The sequence below is a fragment of the Dasypus novemcinctus genome, chromosome 24 (genome assembly GCF_030445035.2).
Source record: "Dasypus novemcinctus isolate mDasNov1 chromosome 24, mDasNov1.1.hap2, whole genome shotgun sequence".
NCBI classification, from domain to species: Eukaryota; Metazoa; Chordata; class Mammalia; order Cingulata; family Dasypodidae; genus Dasypus; species Dasypus novemcinctus.
Window position 1 is genome coordinate 57,676,248 of NC_080696.1, and position 18,100 is coordinate 57,694,347.

Sequence of the window (18,100 nt, forward strand, 5' to 3'; positions counted from 1 at the left end):
GTGGCACTGACCTTAAAGAGGTTAGTTCCTTCCTTGCTCCCTTACTTCCCATCTCCAAGTGTTCACAAGAGTACTGACTTCTCCTGGGATTCCGTGAGCTCTATTCTCTCAAGCAATTGCCATTTCTTTCCTCAAATTTTCCTTAACAAATGAAGGTGGTAGTCTACTTAGAAACTTGACCAGTCGATTCTAGAATCTGTATGGAAGAACAAACCTTAGCTCTAACCCTAAAAAAGAATAGCAAAGACATTTTTTTTACAACCACAAAGTCATACCCAGTAAGACTTATTACAGAGGCATAGAAAATAAGTTGATTTGATATTTGCACAAGAAAACAGAGTTCAGAAATATACTCTCATATGCATGAAAATTGATATAATATACCACAGAGCTAGCTTGTAAATCACTGGGGAAAGGAGGGGCTGTTCAACAAATGATGCTAGTACATTTTATGTTCCGTAAAGAATTGAATCCTACCTAGCAGCATACCCAAATATCAACTCCAGTGAATTAAGGGCTTAAATGTGAAAGACAAAATTTTAAGTATAGGCATTATTAAGATCTCAGGATAGGGAAAGAGTTCTTAACAAGGCCCCCCAAATGTAAACATAAAGGAAAATATTAAAAAGTTCAATATTATTTAAATTAAGAACCACATCAAAAGAAATCAGAGACAAATCATAACAGAGGTAAGATATTTGTAGCAAATAAACTCAACAACAGGTTAGTCTACAGAACATGCAAAGACATTCTGAGAATCAATAGGAAAAAGACAAGTAATGGAAGAAATTGTAGCACTGATCTGAAGAAAGCAGCCATGTAGTTGCTGAGGGCAGGGAGAGGGAAGAAGAGATGAGGTGTGGGGCATTTTTGGGACTTGGAGTTGTCCTAAATTATATTGCAGGGACAGATGCTGGACATTATATATCCTGCCATAACCCCCTGAATGGACTGGGGGAGAGTGTAAACTACAATGTAAACAACTATCCATGTGGTACAGTAGTGCTCCAAAATGTATTCACCAAATGCAATGAATGTTCCACAATGATGAAAGAGGTTGTTGATGTGGGAAGAGTGGGGATGGGGTGGGGTATGGAGTATGTGGGAACCTCTTATTTTTTTAATGTAATGTTTTTTTGTGATCTATGCATCTTTTTTAAAAAAAAGACAATTTAATAAAAAAAAATTTTTTTTAAAAGACAACATAACTTTTTAAAAAATAGACAAATTACTTTAACAGGTAATTTACAAAAGAAGAATAAAAAATGGTGAATAAACACATGAGGAGTTGATAACTTCACTGGCAACCAAGGAAATGCACATTAAAGCTACAATGAGACTCATTTCACCCTCACCGGTTTGGCAAACAGGTTAGCAATCAGAAAATTTCAAGTGTTGGCAAAAATGTGAGCCAAAGGAACACTGATCAGATATACAATATTAAGCACTTTTTAAATGGTAAACAGGTTAGCAGATGGAACATCATTCTATTAATATTAGTACCCTCAGCAGTTAGCAAGTTTCAGGACACCAAAGGTGAGCCTTGGAGGGTAGGCGGTGGGGTGAGTTCATACCACATGAAAGCCTGCCAAAGCATGACTGTTCTGAGTTTGAGGTTTTGAGACATTGAGGCTTTGGGACTCTGTTTCTAGCCAGAAAACAGTATGAGACAAAGGACTTGGGGAGAACAATGCAGAAAAACAGCCAAATCAGAGAAGACCTTATATTCTCCAAAGCCAATATATGAATGGCTAATAAACACATAAAAAGATGCTCAACATCATTAGTCATTAGGGAAATACAAATTAAACCACAATGAGCTACCCTTTTATACTCACTGTTGATGGCTAGAATACAAAAAAAGAAAATAAGCGTTGGCAAGGGTGTAGAGAAATTGGAATCTCATGCATTGCTGGTAGCATGCAGAATGGTGCAGTTGCTGTGGAAGACAGTTTGGCTCTTCCTCAAGAAGTTACACACAGAGTTAGTACATGATCCAGCAAATCCACTCCTATGTCTATGCCAAAGAGAAACGAAAATATGCCAACACAAAAACTTGTACACAAAAGTTCATAGCAACATTATCCATAATAGCCCCAAAGTGGCAACAAAACAAATGTCCATCAACTGATGAAAAAATAAACAAAACATGGTATATCTGTACAATGGAATATTATTCAGCCATAAAAGAAGTACTGATTCATGCTGCAACATGGATGAACCATGAAAATATGCTAAATGAAAGAAACCAAACACAAAAGGTCATGTACTGTATGATTCCATTTATATGAAATATCCAGACAGGTAAATCCATAGAAACAGAAAGCTGATTGGTGGGTGCCAGGGGTTAGGGGGAGGAAGCACTGGAGAGTGATGACTAATGGAGATGGGTTTCTTTTGGAGGCGATGGAAATGGTCTGGAATTAGATAGTGGGGATTTGTTGCACAACTTTGTGAATATGCTAAAAGACACTGAATTGTACATTTTAAAAGGGTAAATTTAAGTGTGATAATAGATGAATTATATCTCAACTAAAAAAAGAAGGCAGAGGGAAAAACACCAAAACGATGGGGGGGAAACGAAAAACAAGAGCAAATGTTTCACATAAAAAAAAATACAACTGGCTCATAAGCATATGAAAAGATGCTCAGCCTCACTGGTAGTAAAATAAAAGCAAAATAAAATGATGAGACTTAGTTTTCCACCTTTCAAGCTGGTAAAAAGAGAGGCATTTGATAACCTGAAGTGGGGAGAGAGTACAGAAAAGATCAGTTGCATACGTCGTTCTTGGAAGCGTAACTTGGCAACGGTCTCTTTGGAGGATAATTTAGTCTATCAATATTTAAAAATTCACAACCTCTTTGAGCTCTCATTTCCACTTCTTGAATGTAACCCTATAAATATAATTGTATAGGTGCCCAGAGACAAATGTATTGCAGTATTTGCTAGATTACTGTTACAGGGCTAAAAGACTGGAACCGACCTAACTCTACAGTGGAAGCCAGGCTAAAGAAACTACCATATGTCCATAACAATCAAATATGCTACACTCTGCAGTTATAAAAATCCTCTAAGACATAGAGTTAAATGAAAAGAGTTCTAACAGTATGCATAGTATTTTCCTTTTTTTTTTTTTTTTTAAGTGGTTGTGGGAGGTTGAGGGAGGATTTATACATAAACACAGTTGGCATGCCTCTGGACTCAAGAAATTGTGAAGAGTGTTTGTTTCCAAGGAGGAAAATTTGGGAACTGGAGAAGTCACAGTTAGGTGATTTTTTTCCCTCCTGTCTTGCCTTATTAGATATAGTTTAAATACTTGCTATGTAAGTAGTCAGCCCTACCTTATCTCATGCCTTTTTAAAAAGTACAAATAATTTAAAAATAATTTTTGTTTAAAAAGGAAATGAGGGGTCTAGGAAGGAGAAGTGGGATTAAGGCAGATTGGAGAACGCTTAACCTCTTGTCCTGTTTGTCCCGGGACTGCCCCAGCAGCGGTGGCTGCCTGGGGAACTAGGGAGGAGTTAAGCAGGTGAGTCACTTCCTGCAGGGAGGGTGTGGTTTGCCTCAGCAGTGTCTCCGGATTCCAAAGTCTGGTTCTCTGCTCTGTAAACTCAGAAACGGATGTGTGCCTCCTAAGTCACCTGAAGGCCATGCACCTCCCAGAGGTCATCTTACAGAAGACTAACGAGTTAAACACAGAGCCAGCTCAGTGGTTTAAGACCAGACACAGACCTGCAGAGGGGAAAGGTCGCTGGCCGCCTCCACCCACACAGTCCTCCTGGGTGGGAAAGCATTCTTGGGGAACACTTTATAATCTCTAGGAGGCCCGGCGAGCCCCCAAGCCAGGCAAGCGCACTTGGAGTTGGTTATAGGATTAAAAGGTCAAATTGCTTCAAGCCGCAATAACCTGATGATAATGGTGATGGTGATTTTTTTTTTTTTAAAGCTGTTGTTTTCAAAATGTGAAGTAGGGGAAAAAACCTTAATGTTAATCAGAAGTTGCCAACAGTGAACTTGGCTGATGTGGTCAGCAGGGTGCCAGCACTCAGCTTAGATTTGTTTGAATTGGGGAAATTTCATAGGAAAAGCCTAAAATCAGGCTTTCTTGGAAATAGCTTCCTATCTGGTGAGGGATTTGCACTTGGCAATCGTGCCCGCAGTGGAATCGAGCCCCCCAGACAGGCCGAGTTCCCAGGTCCCCGCAGCCACTCCTCCTCTCCCGCAGTCCTCCTTCAGCAGTCCTTCTCCAACAGGACTGAGCTCCAGAGTCCCCAGGGCTTGGGAGAACAGATGGCTGGGCCCAACCCCCGAGTTTCTGATTCAGGAGGTCTGGGCTGCCGCCCCAGAATCTGCATGCCTGGCGATTCCCGGGGGAGGTGATGCAGCTGGTCGGGGAACTGCCCTGAGCCTCGCGGTTACTGAGCACTGCTTTTGTACAGACGCGTGCAGCCAGACTCTGCTTACATTTTCCAATTCCTGTTTCCAGAAGCGTTTGGTCTTCCGGGTGCCTTTTGCACATATCAGATCTCACCCACTGATGTGCTGACTTTATTGTTAAACGTCCAGGAATTTGGAGAGCACCTTCCTGTTTCTTTTGTCTTGCTGATGCATTACTTTTATTTCGGTGAAATGAAAAGTCGTGGCAGTCTTTTTCCAGTGTGGCCAAAGGATACGAAAAGCAGGCATTAAGAAAAAAAAAATGTCCATGCTAGGATTAGAACCGTGGGGAAGAGGGTTTAGTCCGTTTCAAGAAGAAACTGGTTAGAGTGGATCCTAGGAGGAGGTTGTTGTTGTGGGAGGAGTGGGGTGAGGGGGTGAGGGGTATATGGGAACCTCATATTTTCTAATGTAACTTCAAAAAAATACTATTTACAAAAATGATGGGGTGGGTGGGTGGGGAGTGGGGTATATGGGAACCTATTATGTTTTTTATGTTTTTGAATGTAATGTTCTTTGTGATCTATTAACTTTAATTAAAAAAATTTTTTTAATGAATCCTGGGGAAGAGAAATGAGGTAATGTGAGATTGTCACCTGACCACGCTCTTCTCATCACTTCATTGGGTTCCTCCCTGGCTCTCTTGGTCTCCTCCCCACGAGAGAGACAGTTTACTATCACTCATGATGGGGAAACCATGCCTACTTTTCTGTCTTTAGAGCCAGAGAATTCTGTCTGGGTCTCTCCTCAGGTCATGTGTTACTCATCAGCAGCTGCATGAAAATTAATGAGATCAGACGGCTGTGTGGACCGTGGCACGAAATGTCACATCCAGAGTGTCAGCCACGGCAGGGACAAAAAGGTCCTGAAAGTACTGAAAGCAAACGGCAATGGTTTGCTTTTTAAAAAAATGTGCATTAGGGATTTTCTATTTGAGTATACTCCAAAGCTGGGTTTCTCAATATTGGCTGCAACTTAGGAGTTTTGAAAAAATGCATCTTCAGAGATTCTGATTGAATTATTTCAGGGCACAGCCTGGCATCAGGAGTTTTTGGAACTCCCCTGGTGATTCTAATGTGCATTCAAGGCTGGGAATTGATCATCTCCATAATCTACATAATTATAACAGCCATCATTTTCTGTTTCAAGCACTGAGTAAAAGGATTTACAAGAATCTCATTTTTCTTTTCAGACATATGTATTTTTCTTCTTCACATTCATTGTAGAATATTATACACATGGTTCTGTACCTTCCTTTGTTTCCCACTTAATAGTAATGCCCAGCACTTACACAATACTTATTGTACACCAGGCACTGGGCTAAGCATTTTATGTACAGTAACTAATTTAACCCTCACGATAAACTTTTGAGGTAGATTGGCCCCATTTAACATTTGAGGAAACTGAGCCTGGGGTCTGAACCCAGTCTCCCAGGCTCCAGATGTCACTCTTAAGCACTACCCTATCCATGTAGAATATTAATAGTACAGAGCTTCCTCATTCTTTATGTCAGCTGTATAGAATTCCTTTGTTTGGATGCACCTTAATTTAGCTAAAAAATACATTCTTTGGTACCATTTTGGAACCAGACACATTTGGGTACTGCTTCTATTTATATTTCTTCTGATTCCCAATTCTGTATATTTATATATTTGAATGAAACAATAACTTTCAGATCTAATTATATATATCCATAAGTAAGCTTGTTACAGAAAGCGCTTTATTTAATGGAAGGTTAATGTAAGCTGGCCATTGATTAATAGGATCAGAACTGTGGCAGAAAAGAAGCTTGGAGTTAGAAGGGTGAATTTTGAATAGTCACTGTGTTAGTTTCCTAGCTGCTAAAACAAATACCATGCAATGGGTTGGTGTAGCAGTTTGATACGGTTATGAATTCCAAAAATAGATATTGGATTATGTTTGTAAACTGGTCTGTGCCAGGCCTAATTAAATTATGATTAGAGCTTTGATTGGGCCGTGTCATAGGGTGTTTGGTCTCCACCCCTTGGTGGATGGGGACTCACAGATAAAAGGCATGGCAAAGGACAGAGTTGGAGTTTTTAATGTTGGAGTTTTGATGTTGGAGTTTGATGCTGACATCTTAAGTTGGAGCCCCAGGAAGTAAGCACACAGAGGAAATAGAAGCAAGCCCTGGGGAGAGGAAGCTGAGCCCAGAGAGAAGCAAGACCTGGGAAGAGAGGAGCCCAGGAAGCCTGAACCCTGGCAGACGTCAGCAGCCATCTTGCTCCAACACGTGGAAATAGACTTTGGTGAGGAAAGTAACCTATACTTTACGGCCTGGTAACTGTATGCTCCTACCCCAAATAAATATCCTTTATAAAAGCCAGCAGGCTTCTGGTATTTTTGCATGAGCACCCCTTTGACTGGCTAATACAGTTGGCTTAAACAATGAGAATTTGTTGGCTCAAAGTTTTGAGGCTAGGAGTCTAAAACTGAGGCATCAGCAAGGTGATGCTTTCTCCCTGAAGGCTGTGGTGGTCTGGGGCTGGCTGCTGGCCAATTCTTGGTCCTTGGCTTTTCTGCCACATAATAGTGCAAATGGTGGGATCTTCTCCTTTCTTTTCTGGGTTCTGTTGACGTCCAGTTTCCTGCTTCTTCTCGTGGCTTCTCTTTCTATGCGCCCACTTTCCTTTGCTTATGGGACTTCAGCCATATTGGGCTAAGACCCACCCTAATTTAGTTTAACAGCCCCATAGGATTTATTTACAAATGGGTTCACAACCATAGGATTAAGCATTAGGGGATAGGATTCAATCCCCAACAGCCACTTTGAAGTAAAAGCTGCAGAGCGCTCACGAGGAAAGAATTGTAGCTAACTGAGAGCAGAAAACCGGGAAGAGTGCTGGGAACTGACGTTGTTTGGATAAGAGATTTAATGCTTAGGACCCAGGAAGCAAAGAACAATCTAGACTAGTCAAGTTATAAAGGAGATTTTGGAAGAGAAAATGGGTTCACCAGAAAGCTGAAAAGTCAGGATATGAAGGAGAATGAATTTAAGAAGACAAAGAGACATATGTTTAGCTGGATTTTGCAACTATGTTGTATACCTAGAATTTGCTGACACAAAGAGTCATTGCACTATAAACACTATAATCAAATTCTCTGTAAACTATAATGTATACTTTTTATACTCTATACCCTCAGTACACTCTATACATTATAAGCTATAACCGCAAATGCTGATGTTTGTGATGATAATAGTAATTAAAATGTTTTGAGTGCATGCTCTATGGCAGGTAATTTCATTATTCTGTTCAATGTCCTCACCAGACCTGTTCTATCAGGAAGGTGCTCTTCTTATCCCTATTTCATAGAAGAATTTGGGCACAGAAAGGAGAAATCCTGACCAAGGTTCCATAGTTGGCAAATATCAGAGCCTTCATTGTTGTTAAGCTTTTACAGTTTCCCATCATACCCTATGCAAAGGCCCAATCAGTTCATTTAAAAAACAATTTTTCTTGACCACCACCCTCAACAGGACCTTAGAGCAGCCACCACTTTTATTCACACATAGATGACCCCAAGAGCTAATGCAGTGTCCTGAAGCCAAAAGATCGGAAGAGCCTGGAGCCTAGATGGCCTTGTGGAGAGCCGGCACCAAACCTGGAACCCGTATTTCCAGGGACTGCTATAATTAATGGTCATGTTTACTGAGTCTATTACTTGCAGCTGAGTGCATCAGGATCTAGGATGTTTCCCTTCAGCCTCATTTTCTGGCTCCCCTGCTGCCACTGACCTGAAGAGCCACTGTCTGTTTGTTCATCAAGTATTTCTAAGCTTATCAAGTATAATAAGCTCTGGGACTATTGCAACAAGGAAGGGCAAGCGCCCTGCTCCCAGGGACTTTTATTCAAGTGGGGGAAGCATAAAAAAGCCACCATTCAGGAGGAAATAGATGCTATGAGGACACATATTTGCCCCTCTTTGACCAGTGATGCTGCCCCACCTTTTTTACTGCACGGGGAAGCCAGGATTTGGGGCACTGAATCTCCCAGTAAACTTTGCCCAAGCACCAACATTTGCAAATGCTTCTTTGTTCATTCTCTATAGCATTGGCAGGAGTACTTTGCGCAAGTAGGAAATTTCAATCCAATAGAATGATTCCATTAATTTTTATAAAAAAGAGAAATATTGTACAATTCGTTTTCTGGAACAGTCAACTATGAACAAAAAAGAAAGATATTAATTTAGAAACTTCTTATTCAGGTGAAACAGTGACATTCTTCTGTTTCTGAAAAATGAGGTGTTCTGGCAGATGAACCATGCATTAGTCTGCTGCTGGTAGCAGGGAGGACAGAGCAAAGAACTTTTTTTTTTTTTTAAAGAGGGGACTAACGTTTATTAACATAATAAATTCGAGAGAAAGGGATCAAAGAAGGAGAAAAGCAAGGCATTTTTATTTCCCTCAAGATCTGTGAGGTATTTGGCCCAAAGGAAGCTCTGACCAGGTGACACAGGTAAAGCCTGTGGTGAAGGCAAGTGTGATCCTGTGTGTAGCTCTGCCCTTTCTCCTCCATTTCATCACGTTCACCCTGTTCTGGCCACTGTTCTCAGAGCTCCCCTGTACAGCAGCTGTTACTATTATCCTCGTTTCACGGATGAGGAAATGAAGTCTCCGAGAGAGCCGGAACCTCCGCTCAGGTCTGTTAGACTCCAAGCCTGGGAAAGGCTCTTGACTATTACACGGTGTGGACGACTAAATAACCAGTCGGATCTCCTGGTGCCTGCATTAGCAACAGATGGCTGTTTCTCCCCCCGAGCAGATGGAAGTTTGTTGGGGTAGGAGGGAGATGAAAACAAATCAGTTTTTTAATGCACAAAGCATATATATATAAAACATGAAAAGTGATACAGTGTATCTGTGATATTAAAATTTCCTGGGAGCAGTTAGGAAAAGCATTTCCAATAAGTCTCCTTCGGGAAGGTGGAGGTGATAAAAACAAACCAAACACACACACATAAAATCAGGCTGAGAAACACTGCCCTGGGGACATTTAAAAGCCTTTTTAGACTTCTCCAGAATCTGTGTCAGCTTTTCTCCTCATCTTCCAATTTTGGGCTAAGTGGGGGAGAGCTTTGGTTATCCTACTTTGCTGACAGGAAGCACTCAGAGTTAGAGGGATTTTCACAGAAGAGAGAAAACTAAGGAAACAAGAGGGAAATACTGGGTTGTCTGGCTCCCTGAGAGAGTGAATTCTCAGGATGATGGGTTGTAGCTCCTTCTCATTTTATTTTTTTACAAGAAACTTCTATACCACCTTGCTTTGTGCTGAGCATGGAGTCATTCTTTGGGAAGTATTTTTCTCTTAGAAACATAGTAGATACGGTTCCTGAGTGTTTCTTGGTGGGCCTCAAATTGGGCTTAGCTCTCAGTATATCATCTCTCCTAAGTCTCCGTTCAGCTCTCCAGACCCTGCCTTCCTCTGGATCTTCCCCAACGCCTCAGCCTTTTGTTGGTGAGAAGTTGGCTCTGGAATCTTCCTTAACAGCAGATGTGCCTTTTAAACCACGTTTTTGCTATTGAAGAACAAAATGTTAATGCAATTGTAGCAGCATTATCTACACTCTCACAGTACTTGGATTCATGCTAGCAATTATCATGCATCTCCTTAGGGCAGATGCACAGGAGTCTTTGGTAAAAAAAATAAACTAGAAAATAATTTCATTCCAAAGGGATTAAAAGGTTTTGCAGATACTTCCTTCCCAGAATCTTGACCTTAGCCTTTACCCTCTCTTTTCAGCTTTTGGATGAAAAAGCTAAGCAGGCAGGCATTATCTGAATGATGGAAAAGTGATTGTCAAATAATGGTAGGGGTTATGGTGTCTCTATTGCTAACGTCTTACTAAATGGAATAGCACGTTCCTTTTCTAGCATGATGAATTTGGTCTGGCCTAGAGGTGGGTGTTTGGGTCTAAATGTTGTGTTTCTTCTAAAATGCATGGTGTCTGAGTCATCTGGAGATTTGGTTTCTCCTTTACAATTAGCCAGAGGCTATTCATAAGCAAAATACACTGGGACCCCTGTATTCGGCAGAAGAGATGATGTGGCACACAGGGAGGGCCTGTCCACTTCAAGATTGTCTGATTCATTGAGATGCAGACAATCCCACATCACACGTGTCGGCAGAAGGTTGAGGCATCTGGTTACTGTCTCCTAAGGTCTCCTGTGCAGAGGAGCCATGGAATAGTGTGACACCTTCCCTGTCATTTCATTCTCCTCCATGCAGATCCCCCAGAATTCAGGGGAAGAAACTGAATGGAATTCTGTTCTACATTTGTCTAAAATAGCAAATGATCTTTTTTATTTTAAATGGAAAAGGTCCTTTATTGCATTTATTCTTGACTATCTCCAGTTGATGTGATTTGATTTTAACAGTACTAATTTTTTTTTTTTAGGAAGTACCAGAGATTGAACCCAGAACCTTGTATGGGGGAAGCAGGTGCTCAGCCACTGAGCTATAACCTCTCCCCAACAGTATTAATGTTTCTTAAAGCTTCATTGTATCCTGATAGTGTAATTTCAGTCAGATATATTGAAGTCTACTTTATATACAATAAAATTCACTAACTTTAATAGCACAATTTGATGAGTTTTGACAAATGTATACAGTTGCGTCATCATCTCCCAAATGTCCTCGTTTCCCTTTGCAATGAATCCCCTCCACCTACCCCCAGCCCCTGGCAACTGTTGACCTGCTTCTGTCCTACGATTTTGGCGTTTCTAGCATTTCATATAAATATCTAAATTTAAGCATCTTGTATGTAGTCTTTTGTGTCTAGCTTCCTTTTCTTAGTATAATAATTCTGAGACCCATCTGTGTTGTTGCATTTCTCAGTAGTACCTTCCTCTTCATTGCCAAGGCCATACCACTGTATGGGTCTGTTCTACCGGGTCCCACCATTCTCCTACTGATGAACATTTTTCCCCATTAGAAATATCTCCCCAACTATTTTGGAATTCAAATCAAACATCTATTAGAAAAATAGGGGGAGAAATCAAAGATATTAGTTGAAACCTTAGATTTTGGCAGAGCAAACACATTGACCTCTAAACCCAAATTGCAAGAACATGTGCTGGCCTTGCAGGCATTGAGGATAAATCACATTGTATGAGGTTTTAACACCTATTAGCAGCTAACTTTGAAGAAAGACGTTCAAATAGCATCTGAAAGTGGTGAATTGAGGTAAAAATATAATTATGGCGAGCAAAAAATGGACATTTTGAATTTTCAATGTATTGTTTTTTAAGATTAAGTATAGTGGCAAGTGTTTGAGAGAGATCCTTAATCCAAATGAACTTGTACTACCTGATAATTATTTGATATCAAAATCCTCCAGTCTCTTGCTCTAAGAGAAAACATTCTAAAAGGAAACTGAATGTGATTTCATGTATCCAGTTAAAAGAGATATTTTTGCCTTGTTGATATCTCCTACAAGGTATCAGAAAGACAAATAAGTAATAGACCTAAAAATTATAAGGGATATAGGAAAGAAAATTTCAAAATTATAATTTTAAAGTTGTAATAGCTATGCAAGGCAGAAATAATACAGTTAATTTCAAACTGTAATGGCAGCCTTTAGAGAAATCAACATCAAATCTAAGACAGGCAAATGAACTTCCCTTACATGTTTCCCACATGCCAGGCACTATGGTAAGTACTTTATATGTATCATCTCATTAAGTTTCACAACAGTCTTAGGTTTGGATCCTTCTTTCCCACTCCAGCCCCCTGCCTTTATTATATTTTCCATTTGACCCATCAGGTAACAAAGAGGCTCAGAAATTTGCCCAAGCTCACACAACAGAGTTAGAGTTGAGTTCAGTATCTTGGCTCCCTGGGCTCTGTGTTCACCCACTGTATCAACCCCACTTCTAAAAAGGCTTTCACAGGAAATGTTCCCAGATGGAAATCATGAGCTGTTTTAATTACAATTGGGAAAAAAAAAGGGGGGCGGGGGGAATAAACACAGATAAACAAAAAGGGCAGTTGAGTCACCCAGAACCCCATTTACGTATTTTTCCAGTGGTTTTCCTCTGAGTGTATACATAGATGTATATGCCAAAAGAGATGAATATACTTGTGCATCAACAGAACTTGTTAGGGGAAGCGGACTTGGCCCAGTGGTTAGGGCGTCCGCCTACCACATGGGAGGTCCGTGGTTCAAACCCCAGGCCACCTTGACCCGTGTGGAGCTGGCCCATGTGCAGTGCTGATGCACGCAAGGAGTGCCCTGCCACGCAGGGGTGTCCCCTGTGTAGGGGAGCCCCATGCGCACCACGCAGGGGTCCCATGTAGGGGAGCCCCATGCCCAAGGAGTGCGCCCCGTAAGGAGAGCCACCCAGTGCAAAAGAAAGTGCAGCCTGCCCAGGAATGGCACCGCCCACACAGAGACCTGACACAACAAGATGACACAACAAAAAGAAACACAGATTCCCATGCTGCTGACAACAACAGAAGCGGACAAAGAACACACAGCCAATAGACACAGAGAACAGACAACTGGGTGGGGGGGAGGAGAGAGAAACAAATAAAAATAAATAAATCTTTAAAAAAAAAAAAAAGAATTTGTCAGAGGCTCTGTCCAAAGGACAAAAAAATCAGTCACCCAGTATCCTATATGGGCTTTTTATCCATCTCATACCTACAGTGTAGGTACTGTGATTATTCTCACCTTATAGACGAGGAGCCTGGGGTTCAGGGAGGTTCCAAAAAAATTGCATTGAAAATTATAACATAGGAGAATGGTTAATAAACTGGGCAGGACAGCTTTAAAAGTCACGAGGCTAATAATGACGCGCCTTCCTGACGGTGAGGATTAAATGAGGTAAGCGCTCTAAGTGTATCGCTCGGGGATAAAGTTGTCGATCAATAATAGGCAGAATTCTGACCTCAAAGAATTAACCCCAACTCTTTTTAAATTCTCCAGCGGGGCCTCGTAGATTGAGAGCTTGGCTTCCCGGTATTAGAGCAAGGTACAGTGAACCCAAGACATTTCTCTGTTTCCTTGTTGTGCGTAGGTATCTGCACAGAGGCAGTATACTACAAGCTGTCCTATATCTCTCTACCTGTTTTCCTTCTTCTAAGAAGAAATTCATGATAGACAGACAGACAGACAGATAATGAGAGTGAGAGAGTGAGAAGGAGGGGTGGGAGGAAGGATAGGAGGAGTCTTTCTCAATTCCCAAACAGTTTGTTTCTACCCACGTGCCAACACATGCCTTGCCCTTGAATCTCGTATTATAGATAATAGAATGGTGATGATAAAAACACAGCAGGGCATATTAGATTTTCAATGCCTACTTAAAGACCTGCTATATTTAAGGGGAACTCAATTAAAATTGATGCCCACCTTACCAAGGGGGTGGGAGTCATTTGAACCTTTTTGAGAACAAGCATCTACAGTTTCCAAATGATAAAAAAAAAACCTTAAAGCAAGTGTACCTACATGGTCAGCTGTTACACTGTTCTCCAAAGCTGCTGCTGTATCTACAATCCATTCTGTGTACCTCAAAGCATCAGTTTGACTTTCAGGATTTAAGGGCAGGAAGGCCCTTGCGAAGTCATCTGATTCAGAGGTTGCCAATCCTGGCTGGGCTCCAGGATCCCAGTTAGCTGCCCTGGTCCCATCCTTAGGGTGTTCTGGAGAGCGGCAATGAGGTGGGACCCGGGCATCCAATTTTTAATGTTTCCCCAGGAAATTCTAAAACTTCTGGAATCAATGATGATTTATTCCCTTATTGTCCAGGAGAGGAAACTGAGGCCCAGAAAATTACATGTAAATAATAACAACCATAATATAAAACGATACCTAATACATATAGAACACTTACTATGTGCCAGGCATAGTAAGATATGCTTTTGCTATACCTTAATACCTAAGTCACAGGTACTGTTATTCTTCCCAACTTACGGATGAGGAGTCTGAGGTTCAGGGAGGTTAAGTTAACTGGCTCAAGGTCACACGGCTAGTAGGTGGCAAAACCAACAATCTTGTTTCCCAGTTCTTACCCTCAACTTTCGTGCCATACTGTTTCTCCTTTTATCATTTATATGTACCTTTCATATTGTAGAACTGGGCCTCTTTTGAGGCAATCAAATTCTTGTCTTATATTTGAGGATAAAATTAAGTAGATATCCAGTATGTTGTTCAGTTCTAAAATCTGCCCCCATGTAGGGAAACTTTTGTCTTATGTACTTGACCAGTTTCTGGGGAATCCCTAAGAGCTTAGTACTACGTAAAATGCTTTCTGCATGATCTCCCCTAATCCTCTGAGCAATTCTCTGAGGCAGGCATTCCTATCCTCACTAGACCAATAAGGAAACGGAAACTTAGAAAGCTGAAGACTTGCTCTGTATAAATTGCAGAGCAGAGATTTGAACAGAGGTCTGGCTGACCCCAAATCCCAAGTTCTCTACAGCTTTTCTCTTATCTGCTTAAAATCCCCAGGCTTTCCCAGCTGTCAGTCACAATCAAAAACCAAGTGTTTTCAAAGAGAGCCTGTGTTTTTGAAGCTTCCATTTCGTTTCTCCATAAACGGAATCAGCAGACACTTCTCCACTGCGAGCGCCCCATTTCCTAGGATGGGAATGTCACAGTGTGCACTGACCTTCATCGTAGTGATTAACGCGGTATGTGGTTAAGACAACTGGCCCTCCGTTTTGACCACGCCCAGGATGAGATGCCACCTGAAATACAGCGTGCAGTATTATCAGGTGAGTCTTATGGGAAAATTGCAAGAACTGATCACTTCAAGGCCACAGGGTGTCCCACAAAAATTAAACTTGATTTAAATGATGCATTTCTAGAAACTACCCAGCTTTTGGTTATGCCTCAGGAAAACAAAATAACCCTTCTGAGTACTGGATTCTTGTGATCCTAAGAGCCCTCCAATGCTTAGGTTTTAGCTCATTTTGTCTTTGGGACTACAGGCAGGTGCTGATCCCATAGAACTGAGGGATACCACGGCCCTAAGGGGACCCTCGTCCTGTAAGTGATGGATAAGAATTTATACACGGGTTCTGAAACCTGGGAGTTGACCTTATGCGCTGACATGCATACTATACAATCAGCCAGGCCTTTAGTAAACAAACTTGTCAAACACAGGAAGTTCATTGGTTTCTTTTTCCTGCCTCATAGCTCCTTAGCCCATTTTATCGTTGAAACCACTTGCCAATTTTAGGCCAGCTGCACTGATGTTTTATCTCGTCTGTTATTTGTTACAGATATTAAAAAGAATGAGGGTATGTATCTATCTTTGCAATAAATGAATATATCTGTCTTCATTATATGTAAATTATATATCTGCAATATACAATACATAAATCAATAATAAATTCACTCACAGGGAAAGAAAAAAGTTGCAGAAGAGATGTCATTTTAGTAATAAAATAATCTAAATTATACAACTAAGAGCTAACTTGAATTGAATATTTATTATATGCTAAGTGCTTGGCATATAGAATCTTATTTAGTTATATATAATACAAATATGTAAGTATACATATTTCCATATATAAATATGTTAAGTGCCCAGACACTTTTTTCTTAAAAGCTAGAGGACTAAATACCAATTCATAAAGGTGGGAACTTCCTATGGGAGTACAGAAAACGTTCCTTTCTTTATATTTTTGAATGTTTTTAATTGTTCACTATAAGTTTGTGTTTTTAAATTTATCATTAGCCCTACAAAGAAATCATAAAGTCAAAAGCTTAGGACCATTTGGCCCAGAGCTCACAGCTAGCATTCCCAAGGCAATATTTGGTGGGCAAACTTGGTTTATCTGACCCACAGAGTGTTTTTAAGTATTTTAGTGTCAGTTGCCAATACCGAAAAATAAGGAGATTTCCTTGACACTGTTTCCAACTGCTAATGAAAAACAGACTCTGGAAATCCTTGTTATCCCAACGCATCTGTCCAGCGGGAGCGAGCAGCCAAGGCGTACAGGATGAACCCTGGCTGCCCAGTTCTCCCCAGGCTCACCCTGCTGCTGCGCTCATTTTGGTTCCTGCATGGGCCCTAGAGGCCCACTGTTCTCGGCAGGACTTGGAATCCCCTGGGGAGCTTGAGAAAAGCACATGGGTCCCTCCCACAGCAATTGTGATCGAGTTGGTGTCAGGGGGAGCACAGCAGCCGGAGTTTTAAAATCTTCCCGTGTGGTTCTAATATGCATCAAGTTTGGGCTCCACTTTGTAGGCATTTGAATTTCCAGCCCCTTTTTTCAATCCCAACATTCTACTCTGGCCCGGAATTCCCTTTAGACTATGTTAGTATTCATTCACAGGAATTCTCTTCCACTTACAGGGATTGCCATGTTTCCACAGGGCTCCAAGCCATAAACTTGGAATTGTTTAAAAAATGCTGTTGCATGGAAACGCAGGTTTTCTGCCCCCTGGCTGTAGAAGATCTAAGAAGCAGCCTTTGGACCTCCCTAGCCAGAGCCCTTGGGAGCATCTCCTAAAAGAGGGATTCCCCGTTGGCTGCACAAGGCAGCAGCTGAGGAGCCGGGAGAATACGGATACCTCCCCTCACTCTCATAGTTACTGATTTTTCTGTCTGGGGTGCAGCTGGGTAGTGACATTTTCAAAGCTTCCATGTGATTCTAAGGTGCAGCTAAGACTGCAAACTGCTCATCTAACCCGGGGATTCTCAGCCAAAGCTCAACTGACATTGGGGGCTGGATAATTCTCAGGGGGTGGGGGGTACCCTATGCATTTAGCAGCATCCCTGGCCTTTCTTACTCGCTAGATGCTGGTAGCATTACCCTATCACCCAGCTGTGATAACCAAAAATATCTCCAGACATCCAACTCTCCCCTGGGGAGCAAAATCACCTCCTGTTGAGAACCACTGTTCTAAATCCACTCCGAGAGCAGGTACCAAACTGACTTTATTGGAACTTTGGAGAGGTCTGTAAAGACGTGTTCCATGGGCTCCCACTCCTGCCATTTCTGAGCCAGTAAATTTGAAATGTGGCCTCAGATTCTGCAGTTTTAATAAGCTCCTTGGCAGATTCTGGAGGTTTGAGTACAGCTGAACAACCTAGAGGACCAGCAGCCCATCCTCGGTCATCTCTGTGTGATGGGCACCTGCCAGCAGCTTAGTCACCTAAATGTAGCTGGTGTTTCTGTGACTGTAACTATGTTACCTCATAAGTCTCTGTTTCCAGTTCATTCTCTTGATCTTCAACTCTTTGTGGAATACTCATCTGGTTACCCATCGTTGCTGAAGTAGAGAAAAAGAGAGAAATCAAAACCACATGCACATTGAAGTCTTACACCTACATTTGAAGCTCAGGTGCAGAGACCTGACAGGTTCCTCCTGGGTGGATTATCCATGAGCCCAGGTTACAACAGGTTGCTTCGATCTATTTGGGGGAATGAAAGGAACTTCTGGTCTCATACATTCAACAGAATCAAAGTCAAAGACATCTCTAATCTTCAGTTGCATTTCATTGCTAGCGAAAACACCATTATGAAAAGTATCCACTACAGATAACATTTCTTCCCACTTAGCTTTAGTCACAGTTATATCAAGAGGACTTTAGAACAAAGGTAATTAAAATGAAACTGATAAATTTTAGCTTTTTCCAATTCTTAAACTAAATTAGGTCTCCCTGTTAAAACATCTTATAGCACTGGC

At 41.3% G+C, this 18,100-nt stretch overlaps 1 protein-coding gene across 8 annotated transcripts in view; it reads right to left on the minus strand.

The window, feature by feature from the left end:
• The window catches only part of BCAS1 (brain enriched myelin associated protein 1), a 111,419-nt gene that overhangs the window by 83,012 nt on the left and 10,307 nt on the right, over window positions 1–18,100 (minus strand). For all 8 annotated transcript variants that reach the window (XM_071211796.1, XM_023590028.3, XM_058287249.2 and 5 more), the window contains exons 2-3: window positions 17,607–17,683; window positions 15,069–15,147 (exon numbers count right to left, since the gene is read on the minus strand). In XM_071211796.1, coding sequence (XP_071067897.1) covers window positions 15,069–15,147; window positions 17,607–17,678 — 151 coding nt within the window. In that variant the 5' untranslated portion in view covers window positions 17,679–17,683. The remainder of the gene's footprint in view (window positions 1–15,068; window positions 15,148–17,606; window positions 17,684–18,100) is intronic.